Below are 26,690 nucleotides of genomic sequence, written 5' to 3' on the forward strand. Positions count from 1 at the left end.
CTCAGCTTGCATCAACAATTTAGAACAACCAAAGTCCAGCCTGGCTCCCAGAACTCATGGTATACAACATCAGGCGACTTACACAAATGGCAATGTTTCTAGATAAATAAACTTGTGATAGCTCTTCACACAATCTAGCAGGGACTCACCTACGTGGGCGTGCTTCAAGGCACCCACATCGTTGGTCCCATCGCCACACATGAGGGTAACGAAACCAAGGCTCTTGAGGGCTGTTATCACTTGCTCCTGAAATGCCGAGCAAACAACAGAGTGGTAGCATGCAAGGCCTATCACCACTGCACTTGCCACGCTCCTTCCTGAAGCCCATATGTTAAAGGGAACCAGGACAACACTTTTCAGTCTCTAGTTAAAGTAAAATCAGCAGCTCAGATTGTGAGCTCCCCTAAGCACCAGAGACTGCAGTGCCAATATGCAGCATGTAATATGACAAACCACTATGCAAACTAGTCAGCCTACAGCTGCCAAGAGAGAAATTTGGTAACATTGATCAATTTTTATGAACACGTCACTTAAAAAGTGAACCAAGAGATGCTGAAGCTGAAGACAGCACAAAGGTATCTTTTGTGTTTGCTAGGTACCTAGTAAAGTTGCTAACCGATTTTGCAGACCCAGAGGGACTGCAAAAATGTCAGAAAAATCAGCCAGTTCAATAAAATGAATTTCAACGATAACATCATTTTACTCTTTAATGCCAGAACAGTGCAAAATTTGTTCGTTGACTTTTGCTCAGTGTTGTACTTCATTGCAAAAAATCTCTACATAAAATTTTGTGACATTCAATGCCACAGCTGCGTTCTGCATTCTCCCATTGTGCAGCTCGATGTGCATCGTTAAGTGGAGCTTCTGCACATGCAACATAGGTGCCACAAAGCTGCCAATTTGGGCTGTGTACTGTGCAATGCAACTGTGGAGCTTTGTTAGGCACAACCATACAATGAAGCCAGAGAAAACACAGGGGAAATGTTTAAATGAAATAAAGAAATAGTAAGGGAAATGAAGGCGTATGAAAAAGCTTCATTGCCTGTTTCTTCATATGGTTGCAACTAACAAAAACAGAGCTCTCCGTGTTCTTCTCATTCAATGAAATTTTATGCCGGCTTACAAGCTTATGCCGTTACATTCAGTAATGCCTCCTTCACATCGAGCAATTCTGTACTGCATGCATTCAAGCTGTGATATCCACAGACGCGGGCATCGCATTGGAAACCACAGAGATTGAATTACTGCTCACATAGGGTTATTCAGTCCACTAAGTAAGCACAAAGTGAAACGTACTAGAAACTTTTTGCAAAGTTTTAAATTATGGGTGTCTGAATATTCAAATACTGCCAAATAGTATAGAATAGTAAAAGTTAAAACAATTCAATTCGCAAATGAAACATCTATTATTCATTTTTTCGAATATTTGGGATATTCAATGTAGAGACCTGCGCAGTGCTGCATGTCCCGTGCGACGTGGAGCCCCTCGTGCTCGATGCCGCGCAAGCTAGTGCATCTCTTGGTGGGTTACTGCACAAAAAGAGGATAGGCTGCTCAAGCTGGCATGGTCGCATACTTTGTCTCTGTGAGTACGTCTGCCCTAATGCATGCACTCCCTGACCTATGTGGGCATTGCATACACAGCGCACTAACGCCACAGTTGGCATAACGGCACCGTGTTGGCTGAGGCCACCTGTGTTGGTACAAGGTTTGTTCAGGTCGACAGGACCGATGGAAACAATAACATGAGGTGGATAGAGGGAATGGCAACAAAAGAAGCGCATAATTTAGAATGTGTGAAAGCACAAGTGAACAGCGGACGAACAAAAGGGATGCAGATCGTGTTGGATACGTGGGGGTGAACTTAACGCCGATTCAACAGCCGTCATTTAACCCAATGTTCTTAGACATACTCAGTTTCACAGCCCGCTATGTGCGCCCACTGGCCGGCGTTGCCGCAATGGCTGCAGTTGCAACTACTGGCGCTGCAATGCAACTACTGCTGCAACTATCTCCCCCTGTTTGCTGCAATGTCCAGTCAAGACCCACGCTGTACAACTGATGCCATCGTCTCTGCCCAGTCTTCCCGAGTCTATACAATCAACATTCGTCAGCGTGAATCCCAAGTATTCACTGGTTTACGAGGTGAAGACGTCGAAGACTGCCTCGAGAACGACCATAGGTCCATCAGGACCATCAAGTCAGCGACTACAATAGGCAGGACAATTCTTATAAATTCCACAATGTCCCTCCCTACCTCTGCGACGTTGCTAAAACTTGGTTCTTGAACCATGACTCTCCTGACTGGACCACTTTCACAAAGAAGCTTTGCGCTATTTTTGGCGTTCCTGCTATTCGCACTGAAATCGCAAAAAAAGAAGCTCGACCAGCATGTCCAAGTTTGCAGGAAGTCGTACACGTCTTGCAGTGAAAACGTCCTCGCCTTGTGCAGGCGTGTAAACTCCACGGTGTTCAAAGTCGACCGCATACGTCACATCATCAAGAGAATCAACACTGTTGTCTTCAACCCCTTGGCTACACAGAACCCTATCGCCGCACAAGGTGTCCTCACCATGTGCCAGTGCCTAGAGGGACTGCAATCCTTTCACTTTCACACACATATGTATCACGGTCGTCTCCCTTAGGCTACGGACCTGCGCACTTTGATCCGTACCATCATACATGAGGAACTCCTCGCACAATGCCCTTACTGTGCTTCGGGCACCGTCACCTCCCCTTCTGTGACAGACACAATCATTACAGAACAGCTCGTGTCTACTCCCCATGCCATGTGTTCTGATGCTACTGGCGCTTCTAGAGTAACAGCATACAGTAAAACCTTGTTAATTCGAAATTCCGGATAATTCGAAGGTTTTCTGCAGTCCTGTATTTTCCAATGTAAATATGACCAGATAATACGAACCGGTGGCCTAGGCCAACCCGGTTAATTCAAGATTTGGGGTGCTATGCGGCAATTCCTGATCCCCATTTCACCGCAAACCCGACGAAACGACGGCCATTCGGAGCCGCGAGGTGATGCCACTTAAAAATTGCGATTACTTATAGACAAAGCGCCTGACCCGTAGTACTGCTAGCACAAAAATCAGTTCACGGTATGCACCGCACACCGCTGAAACGTGCGCCTGCAGAGGAGATGTGCTTCACTGCAATGCAGAGGGCATACCGGTTTTTGTCAGGTGCTCTCGTCCCCCACTCCGCACACTCCTCGCAGTCGCAGCAGTCGCAGCGTCAGCGCGTGTTCTGTGCTGCTGCCACTGGCTGTCGTTCGCCCATTCTCTCTCTGTACCTGCGGTGACGTGTGTGCGCGCAACACCAGTCTGCGCCGTTTCTTTGTGTGTGGTGGTTAGGGGTGTTGCAGCTAGCGTGGTGTTGTTCTTTTTTTCTGATATGCAGAAGTGCCAGTGAGCGAAGATGCCAAAGTATAAGACTTTAATGCTGCAGCAGAAGTTCTGCTTGATCCAAGAAGCAGGTAAGAACACGTGTTCCAAGACCGAGTTGACTGAAAGGCAGCCCTCTCGACATTGTCCACAATATTGAACAAGTCAAAGGTACTGGAGGCCTACAGCAAGACCTATTCTTTGAAGCGGTTGCGAGTACGGGCTCCCATGCACCAAGATGTGGAATCAGCTTTACTTCGCTGGCTGCAGAAAGCAAACGCAGCCCACCTTTCTGTCAACGGAACGATACTGCAGGAGAAGGCCAACGACTTGGCTCTACAACTTGGGCAAAGAAAGTTCAAGTGTAGCAATGGATGGTTCAGCTGTTTTAAAGAGCGCAATAATTTGACCTTCGTAGCTGTCTGTGGCTAGAGCGGCAGCGCAAACGAGAGCGTCGTCGACGACTGGAAGAAACACACATTGGCTCCGTTGCTTAGCAAGTACGGTGCAGATGGTGTGTACAACCTTGAAGAGGCAGGCCTTTTTTACAAGATGCTGCCCACAAAAACGTTTGCAGCGAAGGACACCGCGGTCAAGGGTCGAAAGCAGGGCAAGGAAAGAATTACCGTTCTGTTCGGCGCGAACAAGTGCGGTAACCACAAGCTGCCGCTACTCGTAGTTGCAAAGAGTGGGAAGCCTCGTTGCTTTAAATATGCACGGCTGCTGCCAAGAGATGAGCTTATCTACCGGCACAACAAGAAAGCCTGGGTCACAGACGCAATATTTGAAGATTACATTCGGCAGCTTGATTGCAAGTTCGCGGCCACAGCCAGGAATGTACTCTTCGTTGTTGATAATTGCCTGGCGCATGGTGACATCCCACACCTGAAAGCTATCAGGATGGTATTTCTTCCTCCGAACACCACATCAATCTCGCAGCCAATGAACCAAGGCGACATTCACCACACAAGGAAGATTTACCGCCACCACCTGCTCAAGCGCATGCTCCTTTGCTACAACGGCTACACCTTTTATCTTTGCTTGAACCAGTATTTGACCCATAGATTTTTTTTCTCACGGTATATTTCCCATTTACTGCCTACTTCATCATGCGGCAACTGCACTTTTTTTGACTGCCTGTGCACTCAGGATGCTTTCTGTCGTTCGGCGATCACTTCTTGTATCTCCCTGTTCCACCAGCTTTTCAGTTTCTTTTTTCCTTTCCAACAAGAATGTTGCTTCTCTTTCCATATTTCGGTCGTTATTACACTTAGAAGCTCACTATATCCCCACTCTTTGCTTGGCCGTTTGCCAAGTTCTTCCTTGACTCTTGTGACTATATTTGTTATTTGTTCAGCATTCAAATTTGGACTGACCATTTTGCACTTCTTGCTCTCTTTCCCAACTACATATCCCATTTTCAAAATGATGCATTTATGGTTACTCCCTATGCTGCTATACCCTTCATCATCAATTACCATTTCTCTCAGCTTATGAATTGCTCCTGTCATCAGACAGTAATCAACGGTTGATTGCAGGTTTCCCACTTCCCATGTGGTCTGCCCATCACACTTAGGCCCTGTATTCACGATAACAAGATTATGTTATTCACAAAGATCTAGCACTGACTTCCCGTTGTTGTCAGTATAGCCATCTATACCTTCTATGTGGGCATTCGTGTCACCAAATAGGATAATTTCGGCATCATTCCTGAAACCCTTAATATCAGCATTTAGGGATTCCACTAACTCTTGATTCTTCTCCCTGAAATTACTTCCAGTCAACAAATACATCACGCACCAGCCAAGTTTTCTTTCCACTCATTATACAGGATAACCAAAGACGATGTTGACATTTTCAATTAACTATTTTCCATTTGGCTGCCCGATGGATAAGCATTCAGACTCCCCCTCCCTTTGTTTCCAATTTAGTTCTGTTGCACCCTTGCCAAACATAATTCTCATTTACTGCCAGTTCTTCTGAGTCTCCAAGTGTGTTTCTGTAACCATATATACCCCTTTTCGTTCCCTCAATCTTTGCCCACTTTTCCTTTCTTCTGCTGCCCTGCATGTCTATTGCAGCCTATTGCATGGCGAGCGGGCACAAAGCAGCTGGTGCCATCTTGGGCCATGCTGCGCCAACTTGCGATGTTCTCCGTGGCTTTTGCAATCGGCTCGTGGGCGGGACATGCTGTGCGGTAATGACGGCAGATACAAACTTGCGTAGGCAAACTTTTCGCCTTGTCTCGGTAAAGGGGAACTTGGCAACGCAAATTTCACGATTAGTCTGCATAAAAAACACCGCCCAAAAGGCATAATTTTGATCATTATAACCAGTATGCAGTGAATAACATTGTTATACATGTTTCCTTTTTCTCATAGCCCTAATGCCTACATTGATACTCTTAAGTTTGTTCATTGTTATAATCGATATATCCTTATAAGTGGACTGCACTATTTTCAACAGCTACGCGACACCCCAAAAGCCTACAAACTGCCTTGAAAACTAAATTGAGTGTACGGGGTGTCAATAAAGTTGTTCACAGCCACCATCTTCGTGCCAAACCATACGACGGCCTCTCATTCCTGACGCCATTCACACACACACAACGGTCTCTTTTTAGAACTTAGCGCAACCGGTCACGAGACTAGCTGTCGATTTACACAATGGGCCTTTCCAATTACAGAACCTGACAGATGGCAGATAATGCTTAACCCTACAACGAAAAGCCACCTGCATTTTACTGTTGGCACCGTCTGTGGTCAAACCGTACAGGGCCAATGATGGATACACACCGGGTGCCGACTGAGTCACGTAGTGTGCAGTCCACGCTTTCATCTGTCACGCAAACTAACCCTACGATAATCCACCTGCCATAAGGATGGAAAAGGACTTCTGCACACACGAACCGTTTGCAGCAGTTGCTGGCTGCGAATGACGCTTTACACACACGCAGCAGTTGGTCCAGCTTGTGAGCTGGTGGCAAACATGTGTGCAAACATATTGAGGGTCCTGTGACAGCTTGCGGCCCACCAGCCTTGCCGGCTAGGCTCAACCAACACCACTTGGTTGGCAGCCAAAGCTGCAGTTTGGTATCGAGTGTCTATGCAGATGATTCCGAAAATTTTAGCTGTACACCGAGCTGTGTCCAAAATTTGAGTTACTATCATATATTAGTTCTAGGGGCAGTGCAACAGGTAAGTTGGGATAATCAAGCAGGTATAAAAAAATGATTTGGCAACTGTACAGAAAGGCAGGTAATGAAAGCAGAAGAAAGTTTGACATGGATGAATAAATACTATTGGCAAGTTACTTCTTTTAGTATTTAGTAGTATACTAAATTTTGGTTAAAAAGCAATTAATAAGTAGTCAACTTTATTACTATTTTAAGGACTACTCAATTATTTAATTACATTTCATGAATACCCTGCCCATGCCACTGCATTATTGCAACCATGCCATAAAACGCTACAGCATAACAAGAAGCTTGAAAGTGCACCTTGTACCAAAATGTAAAACAGCACAATTGTGGGGAAAAAAAAGAAAGCCAAAATTACATTAATTAAATGTCTCTAAACTGTTCTGAGAGTCGCCACAGTGGAAGGATTAACCCTTTCAAAGTCAATTTTTTCGCCATATACGGCCACCCAGGGCCGATATTTTTTTTATAGCAGATTCCAATTCTTCTGAGAGACCCATTTAGAAAAAAATTTACCATAATATTTCTAAGGTGACCGTAAAGTGAGAAAAAAATATTTAGCGTTGGTATATATGGACTCTTCATTCATGAATAACAACAATAAAAAAGGAAATAAACTTATAAGAATTAAAAATTGATGCATTGTTAAAGTTCAAGGCTTAGAATATGTGCACATGAGAATATTTCGCAAGTCTCAAATAAAATGTTCCTGCTCTTACACTAATATTTACGTCCATAGCCTAATCGAACTGCGTAGGTGGGCACACCCAAGAAAACTATGTGGTTGTGTGCCTGTCAAAAAAGCAAAACATCTGACAAACTTCCTCTAATCTTTCATCTTATCACCAATCAGAGGTAATTAGATATTGTGAGTCCCCCCCCCCCCCCCCCGCCAAAAAAAAAAAAGGAAAGAAAAGGAAACGCATGCACAGCGGCATCCTTCCTATGCTCACCCCTGTGAGCACTAAACGAGCGAGAAACAGGCAGCCACCCTTTGAGCGATTAGTGACGAGATAGCCATCAATTTTGCGAGCGCAAGAAGCCGAAACCACCCGCGGAACAAAACCCAAACCGCCAGCTGCCTACGCGGGCGCTAGCTCTAAAACTAGCTCTAAAACAAACCATGCAACGGAAATTGAGAGAGGGAGGCGCAAGAAAAAAATTGCCTGTATTCCCACATAGTGGCAGCACATGCCAGGAAAGAAAAAATTAGTAAATTGGTGCGCTTTCTGAACGTACAGACGGCGCCGTAAATATACGGCATCGACCATTTTAAACTTGTTCGTGGTGCCGTATATTTATGTCACTTACCCTGAAAGGGTTAATGTATACCAGCCACTGTACTATCCTCCAAAAGTATGGTACACAAGTGTTTCTGCAGTTCCTCCCCATTGAAAAGAAAACAAAGCATGCGACAGGCAGAAAAAGAAAAATAGCACACAAGTCCCAACAGTTCATTGCAATCCGAACATGACATGCAATCATGACAAAGAGCATACCTTTTGTTTTGGGGCGACACGTGCAAACACTCGGACATGGGGCAGCATTCTCTTCAGGAAGTTATTGGCTGTTGCTGTGAGGTAGGCCAAGCCCTGGAAGAGTTGGGGTCCTCCTTTTAAAAGGGGCTCAGCACCCTGCCACACAAGGACTATGCTGCTGTACCTAGAGCTAACAGGGAAAAATGTTGCATCATATTTTGCACAGGAGACATGACCTGTGCACTTTCTACAGGAACTCCTTGTTGAGCTGGTTGGTTTGTATTGCAGAACAAAGATGAACAGGTTTTGACACTAGGCAGGAACGAGCAAGCAGTAACAAGTGATTCATCTTGTTTCCTTGCTCATACCTTGGTCCTAATCAATTACTCTTCCAGATGAGGGAAGGCCGTGGGATGATAAAACAAAGTAGGGCTCGCTTTTGATCTGCTCAATAATTTACTGCTTAATGACCAGAGCTGAGACGTCTGCACACATTTCCATCAAGACATTTTTCTTTGCTCTAAAATCTCCTAGAGAAGGTGCTGCCACTGAAATAAAATATTATAGCGGATACCTTTAATGACATCCTTGACAGTTTTCACATAGAGACTACATTACAAGAAAAAGGTATACAATAATGCCAGTTATTAAAGTTACAAGATAATGTCAAACTTGTGAAACAGGCATCCTTCTGCCAACTATGAGCATCCTTTTTTTTTTCTCACATCTAGTTTATTGCAACAGTCATGTTGGAGTTACATGGTAATAGTATTACAGCAGGAAGTCCCAGAGTTTTGAAAAACTGCCAGGGAGACCTCCTGTTGACATAAAAAAAATCAGCTTTAAAACTTGCCTGGTATATTTTAAATTCGCGCATAAGTTGGCTCTTTCAAATTTTAATTGTGCACACATTGTATCAGTAATCAGCTATGAGAATCCAATCTTGAAGAAAATGCTGAACATCAGAAGCTTTGGAAGCCAATGGAAAAAATATCTATTTTTTATTTTCTTATCTCTTCAACCAAGTATCCAGCTTTATATTGAATACAGGGTGTCTACCAAGTTGACATCTCAAAATTCCCTGAGTTTTCCATGTTTTCGCTGGGTGCCTTTGCAATATTCCCTCAGTGACACAGAACTTTGTTTTATGTAAGACGGGCTAACACCACATCGCCCAATGCTTTCACTCTCTAGTAAGCATGTTAAAGAATAAAAAAATAACTTAATCTAGTTCGAATATTAAAGAGTAGTGTCCATTTCATTCAAAAAGAAAACAGAAGAAAGGGGGTAGTAAAATGCACAGCGAATAAAATATCTTTAAAAAAATGGTAAAACCCATTGCAAATCGTGTCTAACATTCTCAAATACGAATAAAATGGATAGGCACACAGAAACCAATATTTTCGAACATGAGCTATTTCAAACTAATAGCAAGCTCATTGGCATAAGGCCAAACTTTGTCACAAGTGAGATTCTCTCTCAACAGCTGGTAAGTCAACCTCAACTGTCCTGACATATGCTGAAGCAAGATAGCAAGGTGGGCGACTTTGTTAGGATTCATCATGCTCTTGGTAACAGCACAAAGAGACAAGGAGAAAACGCAGAAACACAACAACACAGGCGCCCATGTTGTCGTGTTTCTTCCTTTTGTCTGTGTCCCTTTGCGCTGTTACCAAGAGAATGATGTGCCCTGACATACTATCAGCCTGCGCACAATGCTTCAGTGTTGCGTTTCACTGCTTTAAATTGTTTATTTCAGTTTGAATAGAGGGACACCTGCGTCCTGGCTTCAGCGAACACTTTGTTTTTTGAACTCAAGCTCCTTCAAAGGAATGGCGGCATGCTTCCTTTCCCGTTCATTCCTCAATGTGTAGGTCCTTCCCGTTCACGTCCTCCTTGCACCGCACGTTCGCCCCACAGACCATTTGAAGCGTCCACATGGACTGCCTAGGGGCCGCGAAGACATCCGAAAAATCGGGCAGTTCGAAAAAATGAATGCATGTCTTTCACTGCCCTTAAAGGGACACTAAAGGTTAATATTAAGTTAATGTGGACTGTTGAAATACTATCCTAGAAACCTCAAAACGCTTGTTTCATGCGAAGAAGAGACTTATTTTAAGAGAAAATGCGTTCTGAAGCGTCCGCGTACCTCTAGCGCAATACAAATCGCCCGCTCTCCGTATTGAGGCGAAGATGACTTTCGAGAACAGGCTCACGTAATGCGCCGTGCTTTCTGAGCTTTGAAGCCAATCGCGAAGACCACGAAGGCAGAGTCGGTGCCATTGCTGACAGCGGCAAATTCTATAATGAAAAAACATGGCACAGAATGACAAGAAGCTTAATAGCGAACGGCAAAGCTGCTATGCCTTGCGTTGCGGCGTTAGTGGCTGTGGCTGCCAGCGGATCTGCGTGCGAGAACACCGGTTCGAGGCAGCGAGGTAATCAAAATGGCGGCGGTGGTGGCTTTGGTTAATGCCGTTTCAGATCTTCCGTCACAGCAAAAAGTACGGAAAATCGGACGGCGAAGGGTTCTTGCGTCCAAAATTTCAGACGTTCCAATATATGGACACGTGTACTTATCTTTATTGGGCGACCATGTGTCGCCGCCTGACAAATGTAATCGCACAGCGCGGGACACGCCTGCACGTATCCGAAGTTTCTGGAAAGTTATCGATGCTTCTACCCGGCTGTCTGTTGTCGCCGAACCTTGTGTCATCTGGTTTCATCGCGTGACGCGAATGGTGTAGAACTTTGTGGAAGGCACGCGGGTCCGAACAATTAGTCTGGAACATTCGACGACTGCTGTATAAAAGCCGACGCGCTTGACCCGTTGATCAGATTTTCGACGATCGCTGACTGTGTTCGCCGCTCTCGTTGTGCTTTAAGTGTAGCCTGTTTTGTGGGCACAAGTTTGCCCAATAAAACGCTCGTTTCGTTAATCACAGTATTGCTGCCTTCTTAACCGTCACTACCACGTGACGATATTCACTCTATGGGGTTACGTGGCAGTGCTGCGAAGCCGTCCGAATTATCGGTCGTCCGGAAAGCCGGTCGTTGACTGTACACTGGCAGCTCCTCCAGCTGACGACATGGCGTCAAAAGACGATTCGTTACGATTTCTCTGTGTGACTCGAGCCAGCATTACCGCGACTTTCGCTCCCTTTCAACAAAATTCCAGCTAATTTTCCCTGACAGAAGCACAAATTTCCCGAGTTTTTCCTAAGTATCTCCAGACTATTCAAAATCCCTGAGAATTCCCGGTTTTCCCAGTTGGTAGACACCCTGGAATGTTCATGAGTATAAAAAATATGTTGCATAATACAGCTGCGGCACAAGCATCAAAAACGACTATCTTGAAAGGTTTAAATATGAACAAAAGTAAAGGAAAGAAAAGCAGGCACTAGAACTGCACTAACAAAAAATACAGCATATTTATAATAAAGAAACCCAACAACACATTCAGAATGTTGTACATAAGTGAAGCGGAAGCAATGGAAAAAATTTGTATAATTCTAAAACCGCATTATAACAGCTATGTCTGTAGAAGGTATGCTAAGAGCTTTCCTTGGAGAATAGGAACTTCAGTGTAAGCGACATTTTATGGTACAGCATTGCATTTGTTAGCCGAAAGTACTAAGGGTCAGCACTGATTTAGCATTCGAGCAAAGATAGGTTTCACTTTATGCTCATGTTGGGATTAAGCATGCAGGCAAAATGTAATTCGGTGCAAATTCTTTCAATTCTGCAGTCCTAGTTTCTTAAATGCCTTATTTGCTAAGTTATTCTATGTGTGCATTCCAAGTTAGATCCACTGTTCATCTAGGCATTCGAAAGCTTGCATTCTCGCTATAGTGGCGTTTACTGCATTAAAGGAGTATCAGGCAATGAGGAAAACTTGATATTCTTTGTTTTGGCTACATTAATCTCCATGTGCCAACGTGCCACCACTTACTCAGTCGCACTATGTCAGCTTGTAAGTTATTTACATTCTAGGGTGTTGATGTCAGCCTGAAAATCCTTTCAGAAACCAACTTGTTTTGATAGCAATTACATGGACACTCCAAGCAAATTTTTGCCTTCACCTTGGGACTTTGCATATATTTAGGCATATGTACGCTATATGCTTATCGACGCCATATATGTAGGTTATATCGCTGCACTATTCAATCACTAATGCCAGATCTTACGCTCTTGACTAAATTATTCCCCTGAATATCGAGAGTGGCAGCATAAAAACAAATGTTATGAAACCTTCTCAGACTTATTAAATAATAAAAGTGCAAAGCAATATCAGTGATAAGACCCGAAAATGATGTAATTTTACAGGTGTGGCTCTTTACAGGGAGCATAGTGGCTCCCGTGCAATATCTTTACGGGCCCTGCATGGCATCGTGTTCAAGCTTTTAAGGGTTGCACCCACATAGTGTGTCACATCCAGTCCAACCCACACTGACGAGAAGCGCAGTGCTAAACCTTGCAGCAGTGCTTCACCCTTGAGGCAAAATTTCATTGCAGTCATATTCTCATGCGGCACTTGCACATGAACGCAACAACAATGCCTTGAGCGCGAAGACGTGCTGCACAAGCTGGCTTGGCTGCTTTACCAGAAAGAGCAGAGGCCTTATAATTGCTTCTTGCAGTACTCCCGAGATTATACACATGCTTTCAGACGTGTGTTGTTTAATTACAACTTGCTAGTAGCAACTGACTAAAAATTCTGAGATTCAACAGTTGTGTTAGTATCTAATTCTAGCTTATCAATGTGGGCTTCCTTTGGATTATTTGCAAACATGTTTATAAAGCACATTAGCCTCTTGCTGGTTTGCGTACCGGTTGATTTAAGTTGAACATGCTGATTGCGTGAAGAAATTGAGAATATTCATTATTTGTTCAAGACACAGGTGATGTGATCCAATGAAGAAGAATGTCTCATTACAAAGTATAACATTCCGTCAAAGCCGATTTTAATGAACCCATGTACAGCAAATTATGCTCTATATCAAAGACACAGCATTTTTGGGGGGCAATATTCATGCAAAATAAATTGCTTAAAACTAGCTAAACAGTGGATACACACACAATTTTGAGCACCGACAACCCCCGCCGAATTTTTTTGCCAGGCAAACTTCCGACCATGTTCTTTCCTTATTTTTTTTTTTTTCGATCGTGTGACTAAGTAAACGTTACAGCATTTTGAATCATAAAAGTGAAGAAAGCGGCCTCCAACACATTTACAGAGAGTCATGTGCCAAGGTTGTTGTTCTGAAATAAGTTGGGAAGCTAATGGCATGAGCCAAAATTACTGCCCATTACGAATAATTTTTGCACAGTATGTTGCATATATTGCGCTTGCTTTTAAAATATTAAGAAAGCCATAAACAAATGCTTATTTGCTCAATCCCCATGCTTTTATTTTGCTGAAGATATCGCAACCCTCGATTCCATTTTGCACACAATCAGCACAAAAGCTGCAATTCTTGACATCTCGGTACCAATAAGTGCTTGAGGGCCTTCCCACTCCCTTTTCAGTGCGGCAGCAGTGCACAATGCATCCCGTCATTGAGTAGACATGTTTTTCATGACCGCCGCACACACGGCTCATTGTGTCACCAAGGAGCTCGATGGCAACTGATAGTCCATTGCAATGTACAGCTTACACCATGTTGCCTCGCACTGTATTGAAATGATACAACTGCTTGCCGCAACCAGTGAAGATGAATCTGTAGCAGCTGGTAGCACAAGTGCCTCCCCGCGACCACCCTGCATGAAGAGTGTGCCTAGAAAGGTACAGACCAATCGACTAGAAGTGGACATGGAGCATCGGTAGCTGCGATCGCCTCCTTGCAAAGCCACAATAAATCCGTGGTTGCTATAGGTGTGATCAGGCATAGCAGCCACGCAGATATATTTCCACTTGGTCTAGTTTACTGTCGCATGCACACGCCTGCGCTTGCACACTTCATACTCAGCATTTTCAAGTGTTCTATTTTCAGTTACTGGAAAACTATATGCTGTCTCACAACGTACTGGCAGCAAAGTGGAGGCTACAGTGAGTATCAGCCAATCAGGAGTGAAGTCGTGCAAAAACACTCTGTTCCTGCGCCGTGGAGCGTCCTCTGCTTTTGAAAATATGCAGCATATCATGAAACTGCTTTGCCAACAGCCAACTTTACCTACTCTCTTTCTATTCAATGCAAATTAGCCGAGAGGATACCTTCACGTCCAGTCAACAATCCTCAAGAAAATCATGCACTATTCCACTATCTGCATAAGCAAGGCTTTTACTGTTTTGCACAAGGCTGAGCTTGATTTCCCAAAGAATTGCATCTGACACAAGCAACAGTTTTTTCCCACTGTAGTTTGAAGAAGTGGTGCGATGCATGCACTTGGAGGCGCTTAAATCAGTAGTGTGTTGATAGAAATAAGCAGTTGGTAGTACGTGGCACTTGTCCTAATCTGTTCCATGTGCCTTTGTCTAAATTATTTGCATTTATTTTGCAGTCAACATGACTTCTGCACTTGATCTCTTTTCCTACGCTTTAACATGAGTCCTCAGAAGGAGGGTTCCTGCCAAGAGGAGCCGAGTGACCAGGTGTGCAGCGAAGAAGGAAGAGGGCAGGGGTGGTTAGGTTGATGCTGCTTCAGCGACCGGAGACCAATGAATAATGACATGCCGTTACTGTGAATTCATTTTATTATAACACAGTTGAACCCCACAATAATAAAATTGGTGGGAAAAGTGAAAAAATTCACTTTTGAGGGAATTTCACTGTTGCGAAATCAGGACAGGAATGTGTCACAAAATGAAACTTTACTGGAAAAATTCCATCAGCCTACTTTGGCAATCCTCACTTAAGGCTATAGAACCACGTTGCCAACAGCCCAAAGTGCACCCCATGTGTCAGTCTGCAATAACGGCAATGCCATGGAGCGGTATTCACAGCCAATGGCTTTCGGAGGTATGACCACTTTCGCAATATTTGGCATAACTTGGCACTGGACGCGGAGCAACTGAGTTTCTCCAGCGTCTGTAGATGCTGATGCGTGCAGTGCTGAGCATGAAAGTGATTGTATCTCATATCTCCGAAACCAAGCACATGACCCCTTTGCGCATGTCTGGCGACACCAAATCCGCATGCAATGCCTGTTGGGTGGTTAAGAAACCAGCATTCTTGAAGCAAGGAGACACATATTCTCGCATCATCACTCAATCACGGCCCGATGCGTGGCAGCCCATGCTGTGACTGCCATTTCATGCACCATGTTCCCACCATGTTCGGTGGGACATGGATTTCTTTTTTCTTGCTGCGCTTTTCTCACTGAGCTGCCAGAGTATGCACTGCGCTAGGTATACAAACACCATTAGTCGGTAGAGATATGCGGTCCTGCCATCTGCAAGGGGCCATCGACTAACAAGACAGTGACCATGAAGTGTTCCCGGCACACACGATCGCTTCCAGCACTTGCTTGTTTTTGTAAACAATATTGGCGGCGCCAACACACATGTAATGTGCTGGTATACTATGCAATTTAAGTGTAAAGCAACGGCATTTGAGCACTTTTTGAAGTCTGCTAGCCTTGTGCAAGTAGGTAATATATGGGATAGCATTCCGGCAAATTTTGCTAAGGTGGCATTGCAGTTTAGCGACATTTCGTTGTCGAGAGATACAAAAGTATATTGTTGTCACGAGAATTTCATTAGCACGGGTTTCGACTGTATCCATTTGCAAGTTATACTAATGTTCCTGTTCATGGCTGGAAGGAGCGTACGCAGAGCGGGCCCATGTGGCAAGTACTGTAAAGATGGACTCCCGGGGAGTTAGGGTAGCTGGGGTGTTCATAGCACTGTCGTCTCCTACAATTCTCTTCCGCCATCGGTCACATTTGCTCTTTGTACATATGCCTTGTCGCGCCTTTCCTTTTATTACTATGTTTACATTTTCTAATCAGTGAGTACCGCATGTTCAATGTCAACTGAATGGTGTTTCCCTGTTGCTGTAGAAAATAGCCAACATTTCTGCTGCTGTATCTTGAGCATCAGTGATTTACTGTTTGCATGCTTCGAGTTTCAAATGTGCAAAAACTTTAGGTTGTGTCACCATCTATAAAAATACAAAGTACAAGCAAACATTCGTAATCTATTGCCTCTATGACCTGGAAGTGCCCACAGCTTGCCGCACACTCCCACAGCACCATCTCAGAGGCAATGTATGGAGTCATCCACTTTCAGCGAAAGCACACGAGCACGTGGCTGCGCTCCTCGGTGCGCATCACGAGGCCACGAGGGTTGCAATGTGGGCTTGTTGGTAATGCATCTTCAAGGGGAGTACGATAGCGCGATTAAAAGACTGGACAAAAGAAGACACATAGGGACACACACAGCACTGTGTGTGTCCCTATGTGTCTTCTTTTGTCCCGTCTTTTAATCGCGCTACCGTACTCCCCTTGATCATGAGGCCACCAAGAGAAATGCTTCCACAATCTGCTACTTTGTTGGCACGCACAAAGCCTTGCCTGATAGTAGCACCATAGCTTTGCTTGCAATGTGGTGCAGAAATGCCTGTCTTTTGTGTAAACTCTTGTCAGGTGCTGAGTGTTTTATGGCACGCGGCACAGCAAACTTCTTGAAGTGGTAAACAAGTAGAGGAGGAGGAGGAATAAACTTCATTTGTGCGCAGCAGATTTGAGACCTAGGCCTCTCTACCTAGATGACGGCCTCGAGCCCTTGGGCCCTGGCGGAATCTTCGGCCTGCTGGATTGCCTTGAGTTGGTCTTCCGGTGCACAGCTGAGCAACGTGGTCCCCCACTGCTCTCTGGTCTTGTTTATTTTATTCTGTGTGGGTGTCCGAGGACAAGCCCAAACCATATGTTGTAGGTTTGCCCTTTCTTGACAGAATCTACATCTATCCGTGAAGGCCCAGGAAGTAGTGGTGGTAGGCCACCGGGTTCGAATATGTATCTGTTTGTAAGAGGTGCCATGCCGTCGCTTGCAGTCTACTCAGTGAGGAGTGTGGCGGGGGGAAATGGGCCCTTCCCAATTTATAGTGTTTGGTGATCTCGTTAAAGCTGGCCATGCGGTCTCTCTCCGTTCCCAGTATTTATTGCATGTTACCTGTTTGGCCCGCGAGTTCTCGAGCCAGGTTGTGCACTATTTCGTTCCCGGGAAGGAAGGAGTGTGCGGGTGCCCATATAATGTGAATGTTGCGATCTTCACGAAAGTTGTTTAAAATTCTCAGCGCTTCCAGCGAGATTTTTTCCTTTTGCATAGTTCTTGACGGCTGTCTTGGAGTCACTTACTACGATGTTAGCCTCCGTGGAGGCTATTGCCAGTGCTAAGGCAGCCTCCTCTGCCACCTCCGCCTTCCCTGTTTTTACCATGCCAATAACTCTGCAGTCACCCTCTAAACTCGTACCAACTATCGACATACTCTGTCCATTTGCGTACTCCGCCGCGTCCACATAGACCACGTCCCTGGCACTACGGAATCTTTTGTGGAGAGCTCTCGCTCTTGTGTTTCTTCGATCTTGGTGAAACTCCAGGTGCATGTTTCTGGGGATTGGGGGTATTGACAGATGTGCCCTTATTTTTCTTGGGATGTCTCTCCACACTCCGTGCTGTGCTTCGTAAGTTATTCCGATGTCATCTAAGATGTGTCTCCCCGTCAAACTCTGTGTAAGCTGTAGAGGTCGCCCCATTTCAGCCCCATTTGTTAGGCTGCCACCAGAGTGTGGCACCCCCTGTGATCTGTGTGTGTCTATATATGTTCGGGCCCAATAAAGAAGGGGCATTCCCTTTTCGTCCAAGCAAGTGGTCGCACATTTTGGTCCGTCCCTGCGTGCTCGTGCCCCGCGCGGCACCAACCACGCGACATGGTGTCAGAAGCGGCCGGATAACGCCCCCCTGCCTTAGCCCTCACCTCATAGGAAGGCACCAAGATGTCCCTCGAGACCGGCGAGCCGCCAAAACTGTACGGCGTCAACTTCCAGCCGCCGGCACCGTTCGACTTCGCGAACCCGCCAACGTGGGTGACATGGCTCAGCCGCTACGAAGACTACGCAGTGGTTTCAGGACTGACGAAAGCGTCGGAAGACATGCAGGTACGCTCGCTACTGTACTGCATGGGCCCGGAGACCCGCCCGCTTCTCGAGACTTTCTCGCTCGACGCCCAGTCGCTCGCTTCATACCAAGCCGTTGCCACCCGCTTCACTGAGCACTTCGTGCACCCGGCAAACGAGCTTTACGAATCGTCACGGTTCCACAGACGCTTTCAGCTGCCCGACGAAAGCATCGACACATACTACGCAGAACTGCGCAGGATGGTCAAGCGCTGTAACTATCCGTCTGCTGCTGTCGAGGAAAGGCTCGTACGCGACCGGTTCGTCGTCGGCCTCCGCGACTCCCGTCTCTCGGACCAGCTGTGCCGGAACACGAAGTTGACACTACAGGACGCCTGGACACAAGCCCGTCAATCCGAAGACGCCGACAGGGAAAAGGCGTTGCCCCAGAACCGCACCGAGCACTCCCGCGAGCTCAACCTCGACGCCGCAAAAGCTAGCAAGTTCCCCTCTCACCGCCGCTCCGCCGCTAAGCCTCGTTCACCGCAGTCGCTAGCAGAGCGCTCACGCGAGCCGTCCACATGTGAATTCTGCAGCCGCGCGCCTCATCGACGTTCAGACTGCCCGGCCCGTCGCTCCACCTGCAACTTCTGCAAAAAGAAAGGCCACTTTGCCGAAGTATGCCGCTCGCGGAAGTTCAAGCAGTACAAGCTCAGCTCCGTTCACCTGCACGCCGTCGCGATGCCCGCCTCGGCAAAGTTCGTCGACGTCACCGTTGACGACTACACAGCGCAGTTCAAGGTCGACTCCAGAGCCGAAGTATCTGCTGTTTCCAGCGACTTTCCTACCTTGCCTGCCACACTCGACCAAGTCGACACTCTGCTCACTGGCCCGGGAGGACAGCCACTGCGCGTGCTGGGCTCGTATATGGCACGACTTCAGTGGCAAGGGAAAACAAGCTGTCAGCGCCTCTACGTGATCCAGTCTCTCACTGTGCCTCTTCTGGGACTGCCAGCGCTCCAAGCTCTCCAAGTAGTTCAGTTTCTTGATCAACTCAAAACTTCAAAAGCGACGCTGCGCGCCGAGCTCTTCAATGGATTGGGAACCCTCAAGGATGAATACAACATCCGGTTGAAACCCGATGCCGTACCTTTCTCGCTAAGCATACCTCGCAGGATCCCCATTCCGCTGCTCGAGATTGTCCGCCGCGAGCTGGACAAATTGGAAAGCGCAGGCGTGATCCATAGGGTCGACAAGCCAACACCATGGTGCTCGGGTCTCGTCGTCGTCCGGAAAGGCGATGGTTCCTACCGCCTCCGCGTCGACTTGACCCAACTCAACAAGGTCGTCCTTCGTGAAAGACATATTCTGCCAACTGTCGAGCAAGTCCTTGGCCTCCTCGGCGATGCAACAGTTTTTTCGAAGCTGGACGCGACCGCAAGCTTCCACCAGGTGAAGCTCGCTGAAGACTCCCAAGAGCTTACGACATTTATCACCCCATAGGGCCGATACTGCTTCTGCCGGCTCCCCTTTGGCATCACCTCCGCACCCGAGTACTTCCAAAAGCAGATGGCAAGAATCCTGGAGGGCCAAGAAGGAGTCGCCAATATGATAGACGATATTTTGGTTTTTGGACGCACCCGCCAGGAACATGATGCCAGACTGAGCCAGGTGCTATTTCGCCTTGCAAAAGCAGGTATCACATTGAACCAGGACAAGTGTCGTTTTGGGGTACCCGAGGTCTCCTTCCTCGGAGTTGTCGTCTCGGCACAGGGCATCAGGCCAGATCCGGGCAAGGTCGAAGCAGTCAAAGCCATGGAAGCCCCAACGGACGTCGCTGGCGTTATAAGACTGCTCGGAATGGTGAACCATCTTGCCAGGTTCTTGCCACACATCTCGGATGTCACGGCTCCCATCAGAGCCTTACTGAACAAGTCTGCGAGTTGGGTGTGGCAGCACGAGCAAAAGGCAGCGTTCGAGAAAATCAAGGAACTCTTGACATCAGACAGGTGCATGGCCAAGTACCACCCGTCGTACGCCACTACGGTGTCTGCAGACGCAAGCTCATTCGGACTCGGCGCAGTTTTGCTACAGACGCAACCCTCAGGAGAGCGCCGCCCAGTCGCATTCGCTTCGAGGTCAATGACCGATACCGAGCAGCGTTACAGCCAGACTGAAAAAGAAGCTTTGGCAACGACGTGGGCTATCCAAAGGTTCGACGAGTTCGTCCGTGGCATCCCCTTCGACGTCGAGACTGACCACCTGCCACTCGTTTCGCTTCTGGGCAAGATGGAACTGGACGTGTTGCCGCCTTGTATTCAGAGACTACGGCTGAAGACCATGCAATACCAGTTCCGTATGCTGCACGTGCCAGGAAAGCTGCTAGCCACAGCTGATACGTTGTCGCGCATCACCTACAAGCCACCCACTCCTCTAGACACTATCGAACTTTTTGCAGCACAGGTAGTCGGCTGCACGTCGGAAGTCTTGCCACTCAGCCCTAAAGACGTGCGACAGGCACAAGAGTCCGATGGCGAGTGCAAAGCCCTTGCTTCCTACTGCCAGAATGGTTGGCCTAAAAAGACCACAATACCACTGCACCTTACAAAGTACGCCTCGGTGGCAGACGAGCTCTCTGTCTGCGACGGTGTTCTGTTGAAGGGCGCCCGGTTAGTCATCCCATCGTCCCTTCGGCCAGCGGTCTTGACGCTGTTGCATGAAGGTCATCAGGGCATCAACAGGACCAAAGCCCTAGCTCGGGAGTCAGTTTGGTGGCCCGGTATCTCGACAGACATCGCCTCTCTCGTTGCCAACTGTGAACAGTTCGCTTCCACCCGCGTGAACTTTGCTGAGCCCCTGCTCTCCACAGCCCTACCTGGACATCCCTGGGAATTCCTTGGAATAGACTTGTTCCACCTCAACGGCCAGACGTTCATCCTGGTGGTGGACTATTACTCAAGGTTCCCTGAGGTGGTGACCCTGAGGAGCACGACAGCTCAGGCAGTCATTGACGCTCTCAAATCCATCTTTGCCCGCCATGGAATCCCGCAAGTAGTCAGGTCCGACAACGGCCCACCGTTCTCGTCGCAAGAGTTCGCGGCGTTTGCAGCGTCATACGGCTTTAACCACAGGACCAGCAGTCCACACTACGCTCAATCGAACGGAGAGGCGGAGAGGATGGTGCGGACTATCAAGGACCTGTTTCGCAAGTCAAAGGATCCTTCTCTGGCTCTGCTCAGCTATAGGGACACTCCAGGAGTCAACGGCTTTAGTCCAGCCCAGCTATTGATGGGACGTCAACTGAGAACCAGAGTCCCAAAGCAAGGCTCCCAGCTATGTCCCAACTGGCCCCCAATGAAAGAAGTCGTCGCCAAGGATGCGTCTTACAAGCAGAAGCAGGCCGACAATTACAACAGGCATCATGGAGCTCGAGACTTGCCGCCACTCCAAACAGGTCAGCGCGTCTGGGTGCGACCCGATCAAGTGCAGGCTACGGTCCTCAGTCCGGGGCAAAGACCAAGAAGCTACGTGGTCGAAACGGAGCGAGGTGGCACCCTACAGCGCAACCGGCGTCACCTAGTGCCTTTTGGGACTACTGCCTCCGGAGAGGAACCACCACCACTGCAGCAAGTTTGCTGTCAGGAGCCTCGGCCTGCCAACATCGTGGAATCAACGGTGCCCCTCGGACAGTCCGTGCAACAGTCCCCTACAGCCAGGGACCGCAGTGACGGCGTGACTCGAACACGTTACGGCCGGCCTATCGTTCCGCCACGCCGTTTGAACTTGTAAAACTTTTGAGGTGTCTGGCTTCCTGAATCTCTCCCGTCTAACCTCCAATGCTTCAAGGGGGGAGATGTAGAGGTCGCCACATTTCAGCCCCATTTGTTAGGCTGCCACCAGAGTGTGGCGCCCCCTGTGATCTGTGTGTGTCTATATATGTTCGGGCCCAATAAAAAAGGGGCATTCCCTTTTCGTCCAAGCAAGTGGTCGCACGTTTCGGTCCGTCCCTGCGTGCTCGTGCCCCGCGCGGCACCAACCACGCGACATGTCTCTCCGCACTCCGTGCTGTGCTTCGTAAGTTATTCCGATTTCATTTAAGATGTGTCTCCCCGTCAAACTCTGTGTAAGCCTTTCATACTGCGCTACTCTCTGGGCCTCAATAAGGTCGTCTAGTGTGTTGTGCACACCGAGCGCCAAGAATTTCTCGTTTGACGTATTTGCCGGAAGTCCCAAGGCTTGCTTATACGCCCTTCTAATAATGCAGTCTATCTTGGCTTTCTCTGCAGCGTAGAGCTTGAGGTAAGGAACCACATATATAATACGACTGATTACGAATATTTCTCTTAATCGGATGAGATTGTGCTCTTTCATGCCATAGTGCCTGTTGGATATCCGCTTTATTAGTCTGATTGTTTGTTGAACATTATTGTCAAGTAGTCTAATGGTTTCTTCGTTATGGCCGTTTTTGGTAATACGGAGTCCCACTATTCTCAGGCTCTGCACTATCGGTATTGTGGTGCCTTGTACTGTGACCACAGTGCCTGGCCTTTCGCTAATGTTTTTTCGACCCTGGCATGTGGGTGTATAGTGCAGAAGTTCTGATTTTTGTGAGGAGCATCTCAGTCCCTTGTCTCTGATGTAGTCTTCGACCGTGTTCAGTGCTGGTTGAAGGATTTCTTCCACATGCCCATCGCTTCCACCCGTCACCCTAAAGGCGATGTCGCCCACGTATAGGCCGTGTCCGAGTCTTTTATCTTTTCGAGTCTCACAGGAAGAACTATCATTGCCACGTTGAATAGAAAGGGAGATAGGACAGATCCAAAATTTTTGCGGTACAATCTGTCAAGAAGTCTCATGTACGCGTATGTTTAACGTCCTACATCCAGCTTTTGGAGATTTTGTAGTATTGCCTTGTGCATGACGGTGTCAAAGGCCTTAGCTAGATCGAGACCTAGTATTGCTTTGGTGTCTAGAGTTCTCTCACCCGCATCTATGATCTGATGTTTTAGTTTGAGAATATTATCCTGTGTCGATAACTTGGGTCGAAATCCAACCATGGTATGTGGATAAAGTCCTCCATCATCCATGTATCTTGTGAAGCGTGTGGGAACCACATGTTCCATGAGTTTACCGATGCAGGATGTTAGCGATATGGGCCTTAGGTTCGTCAGTTGTGGTTTTTTTCCAGGCTTCGGTATAAAAATGATTTGGGCTGATTTCCATTGACTTGGAATGTGAGCTTGCTCCCAGCAGTTATTCATGTAGTCCGTGAGAGCTCGGATGGATACATCGTCGAGGTTCCTGAGTGTTTTGTTACTTATCCCCAGGTCCTGGTGCAGATTTCGGGTTGAGCCTGGGAAGTTCATATCTGATTTCTGCCTCCGTAATAGGGGTATCAAGATCAGGATTCTCATTACCTAGGTAATCCAGGAGTCATTCTCTATCCGTATCTCCAACGTACATTTCTTTGAGCTCTCGAAAGAGCTCTTCTTCTGTACCATCGTAGCTGTGTATAACCTTCTGTAGATTGTGTCTTTGTATGGTTTTTGTACTGCCGGGGTACAAGAGGCATCGGAGAATGTTCCAGGTATTGGACATTCCTATCTGCCTTTCCATCAAGTCACATGTGGCTTCACACTTTTGTTGGGTTAACCTATATGCATATATTTTGATTTCCTTGTTTAATTACACAATTATCTTCCTTAATTTCCAATTATGTTTTTGCTTTTTCCATGTTTTCAGTAGTCCAAGAATAAGTTTTTTATAGAGGTGGTTATTTATTTTAATATTTGACAGCACGCCGTAGACATGACGGGTGTGTATCTCAATTTACCTAATGAAGACAGCTATGCTCAGTCCCACTTTATCAGTCCAATCTACTCAGTCCAATCATTAGCACTATGTGTCGAATGAGAAAAAGTGATGCAGGTCGACGAAGATTTTTCTTAGGCTGGTCAGTGACACACGTAGTACGGTTAACAGTAACAGACAACACACAGCGTAGGCCCCCGCCTTTAGTTCTCAATGCGCATGTGCAAACAGTGCGTCCAGCGGCCCCATGTTGCGTTCCGTGGAGCACAATTGTGTGCTTGCGTGTTTCCGCTAAGAGTGGGCCACCCTGTACAGCAAATTCAGCCTCTTTGGTTAATCCTAAACGTTGAGAAATTGAGAACAATCTCGGGAACGGCCCAGAATGTTCCCTAATAATTTGCTGTTGAAGTGTTCTGCCACAAATCTGAAGTACATACAAGCATCGGTTGGGAACTAAATCGCCAAACAGTGCATGATGGCACCGAACTAACAGAGTACTGAGGCTTATAGCCTTGGCTGTGCTGTTGACTTGTTGCGAGACAGAGTACAAACTCTATCTTGTCTTTGATCACTGAAAGCGTTACCATGAGATGCTTGCATGCATGGCATTTCTGTTCTTTTGTTTACGAGTGGGCACTCTATTAAATTATGAGGTTTTGTGTGCCAGAACCACGATTTGATTATGAGGCACGTCGTAGTGGAGGACTCTGGAATAATTTGGACCACCAGGGGTTCTTTAACGTGCACCTAAATCTAAGTACCCCCCCCCCCTCCCCCCATGGGTGTTTCAGCATTTCACCCCTATCGAAATGCAGCTGCCGTTGCCGGGATTCGATCGTGCGACCTTGTGCTTAGCAGCCCAACCCCATAGCCCTTAAGCAACCATGGCAGGTAAAGCGGGCACTCTCAAACTGCTGATATTGCCATGTGTGCCTCTGTTTTTGTAAGATTTGCAAGGATTGATAGAATCTGAGCATAATATTCCAATAAAATAATTGATTGGAATAGTATGCGCGACCAGTCCTCAGCCTCGGACGCACTTTTTGATATGATGCTAAGCTTCAATCTTCATCAGGTCATTTCGCATCCAATGTGCCCACAGAGACCTACACAAAGCATTCTTGACCTAATATTTTTCAGCTGTCATTTTATTTCAGTGTGACGCAAATCCCAGACGAACTGAAGTATATCCGATCATGACACATCAGTGTGCATGTTACCACTTGGTTTCATAATCACCACTCATTCTCCAGTAACATTAGCATTGGAATTTAAATATGCTGACAATAATAACATACCAACACACCTTGATTAAGAGTTGCAGTCTTTTCTGCAAATGAGTTCGGATGTCTCTTCTGACACAGATTCCCCGAGGCTTCAGTTTAAATCTATCGTCCTTCACTGCATCACCTCCATATATCCCCACAAAAACCAAACGGCCACCGATAAATACCCCTGGATCATGTGAAGAGTTATCCAAACAAAGTACTGAATGAAAATAATGCACAAGGCGATAAAAATGAAACGTAATGAAGAATACATCAAAACAAAACTGACAAATGGAATAGCAAAATTCAAGCAAACAGCTAAACGTGCCAAAGAACATTATTTTAATGTCACTTTACAGCACTTTCTAATGAACTATCCTAGCATATACTGAAGGCACTTTTGCACCAGTGGGACGATGAAGTCACACGTTTTCCCCCAAATGAATTAAATTCTGGGGTTTTATGCGCTGCCAAAACCACGATTTGATTATGAGGCACATCATAGTGGGGCATTCTGGAATAATTTAGACCACCAGTGGTTCTTTAGCATGCACCTAAACCTAAGCACACGGGTGTTTCGGCACTTCACCCCCATCGAAATGCAGCTGCTGTTGCTGAGATTCGATCCCCCAACCTCGTGCTTAGCAGTGCAACACCATAGCCACTAAGCAGCCACGGCGGGTACCTTTCTCCCAAGGAAAACGCAACTAAGGCTAATGTATATAACTATTTCTTTCGACCAGTATTTACTAAAGACAATAATATTATTCCTGTTATTATAAAAATATCAGCCAGCACTGATGACCTAGACGTTACAGAAGCTCGTATACTTTATCTATTGCTTAACATTGAGCCTAAAAAAGCTAGCGACCTTGATAACATACCTAACGAATTTCTCAAAAGGTATGCCAAATGGTACGGTAGATACTTTGGCATAATCACTTATTTAATCTTGGTTGCCTAATCACTGGAAAATAGCAAAAATATTACCCATTCACAAATCAGGCGACACTGCATGAATTTCAATCTATAGACCCATTTCACTAACTAGCAGAGCGTCTAGACTTTTGGAATATAACGGCTTTCGTAGAACACATTAAGTTTCTGTCCCTGACCCAACATGGCTTCCATAGTGGTTTGTCGACAGTAACACAGCCAGCGGAACTACTTCACGACCTCATCTCCACAATCAATAACCGTGGCCAAACTGACACGATTTTAATCGTGCTAACAAAGGCATTTGACTGCGTACACCATGGTAAATTACTGGCTAAAATTGACAACATTATTGAAAGAGGGCCAGTTTCTGCTCGGATAAAAAATTTTGTAACGAATTGTTGAGTTTGTTGTCTATGAGCAGATGCCATCCAACAGTATTGCAGTATCACCCAGGAGGTCTACGCCGAGGTCATTACTTTTCCTAATAAAAAAGGTACTTAATTCAGCAATGTGGAAAGTTGGGCTAGTTGGTGATTAATCA

General features: G+C 46.5%; 2 protein-coding genes across 2 annotated transcripts in view; one reads left to right on the forward strand and one right to left on the reverse strand.

Moving 5' to 3' along the window:
• LOC142566708 (endoplasmic reticulum transmembrane helix translocase) overlaps window positions 1-26,690 on the reverse strand; it is a 311,329-nt gene that overhangs the window by 52,086 nt on the left and 232,553 nt on the right. Inside the window, exons 17-18 of the mRNA XM_075677546.1 lie at window positions 8,097-8,189; window positions 150-246 (exon numbers count right to left, since the gene is read on the reverse strand). Coding sequence (XP_075533661.1) covers window positions 150-246; window positions 8,097-8,189 — 190 coding nt within the window. The remainder of the gene's footprint in view (window positions 1-149; window positions 247-8,096; window positions 8,190-26,690) is intronic.
• Window positions 17,910-19,634, forward strand: LOC142566782 (uncharacterized). The gene has a single exon (XM_075677670.1). It carries the CDS (start codon window positions 18,012-18,014, stop codon window positions 19,632-19,634), a length of 1,623 nt encoding a protein of 540 aa, XP_075533785.1. The 5' UTR covers window positions 17,910-18,011.

The sequence above is a fragment of the Dermacentor variabilis genome, unplaced genomic scaffold, assembly GCF_050947875.1.
Source record: "Dermacentor variabilis isolate Ectoservices unplaced genomic scaffold, ASM5094787v1 scaffold_13, whole genome shotgun sequence".
Lineage (NCBI taxonomy): Eukaryota > Metazoa > Arthropoda > Arachnida > Ixodida > Ixodidae > Dermacentor > Dermacentor variabilis.

Coding starts and splice junctions, on each gene's coding strand:
- LOC142566782 (XM_075677670.1), top strand. CDS start 18,012: ATGTCCCTCGAGACCGGCGAGCCGCCAAAACTGTACGGCGTCAACTTC.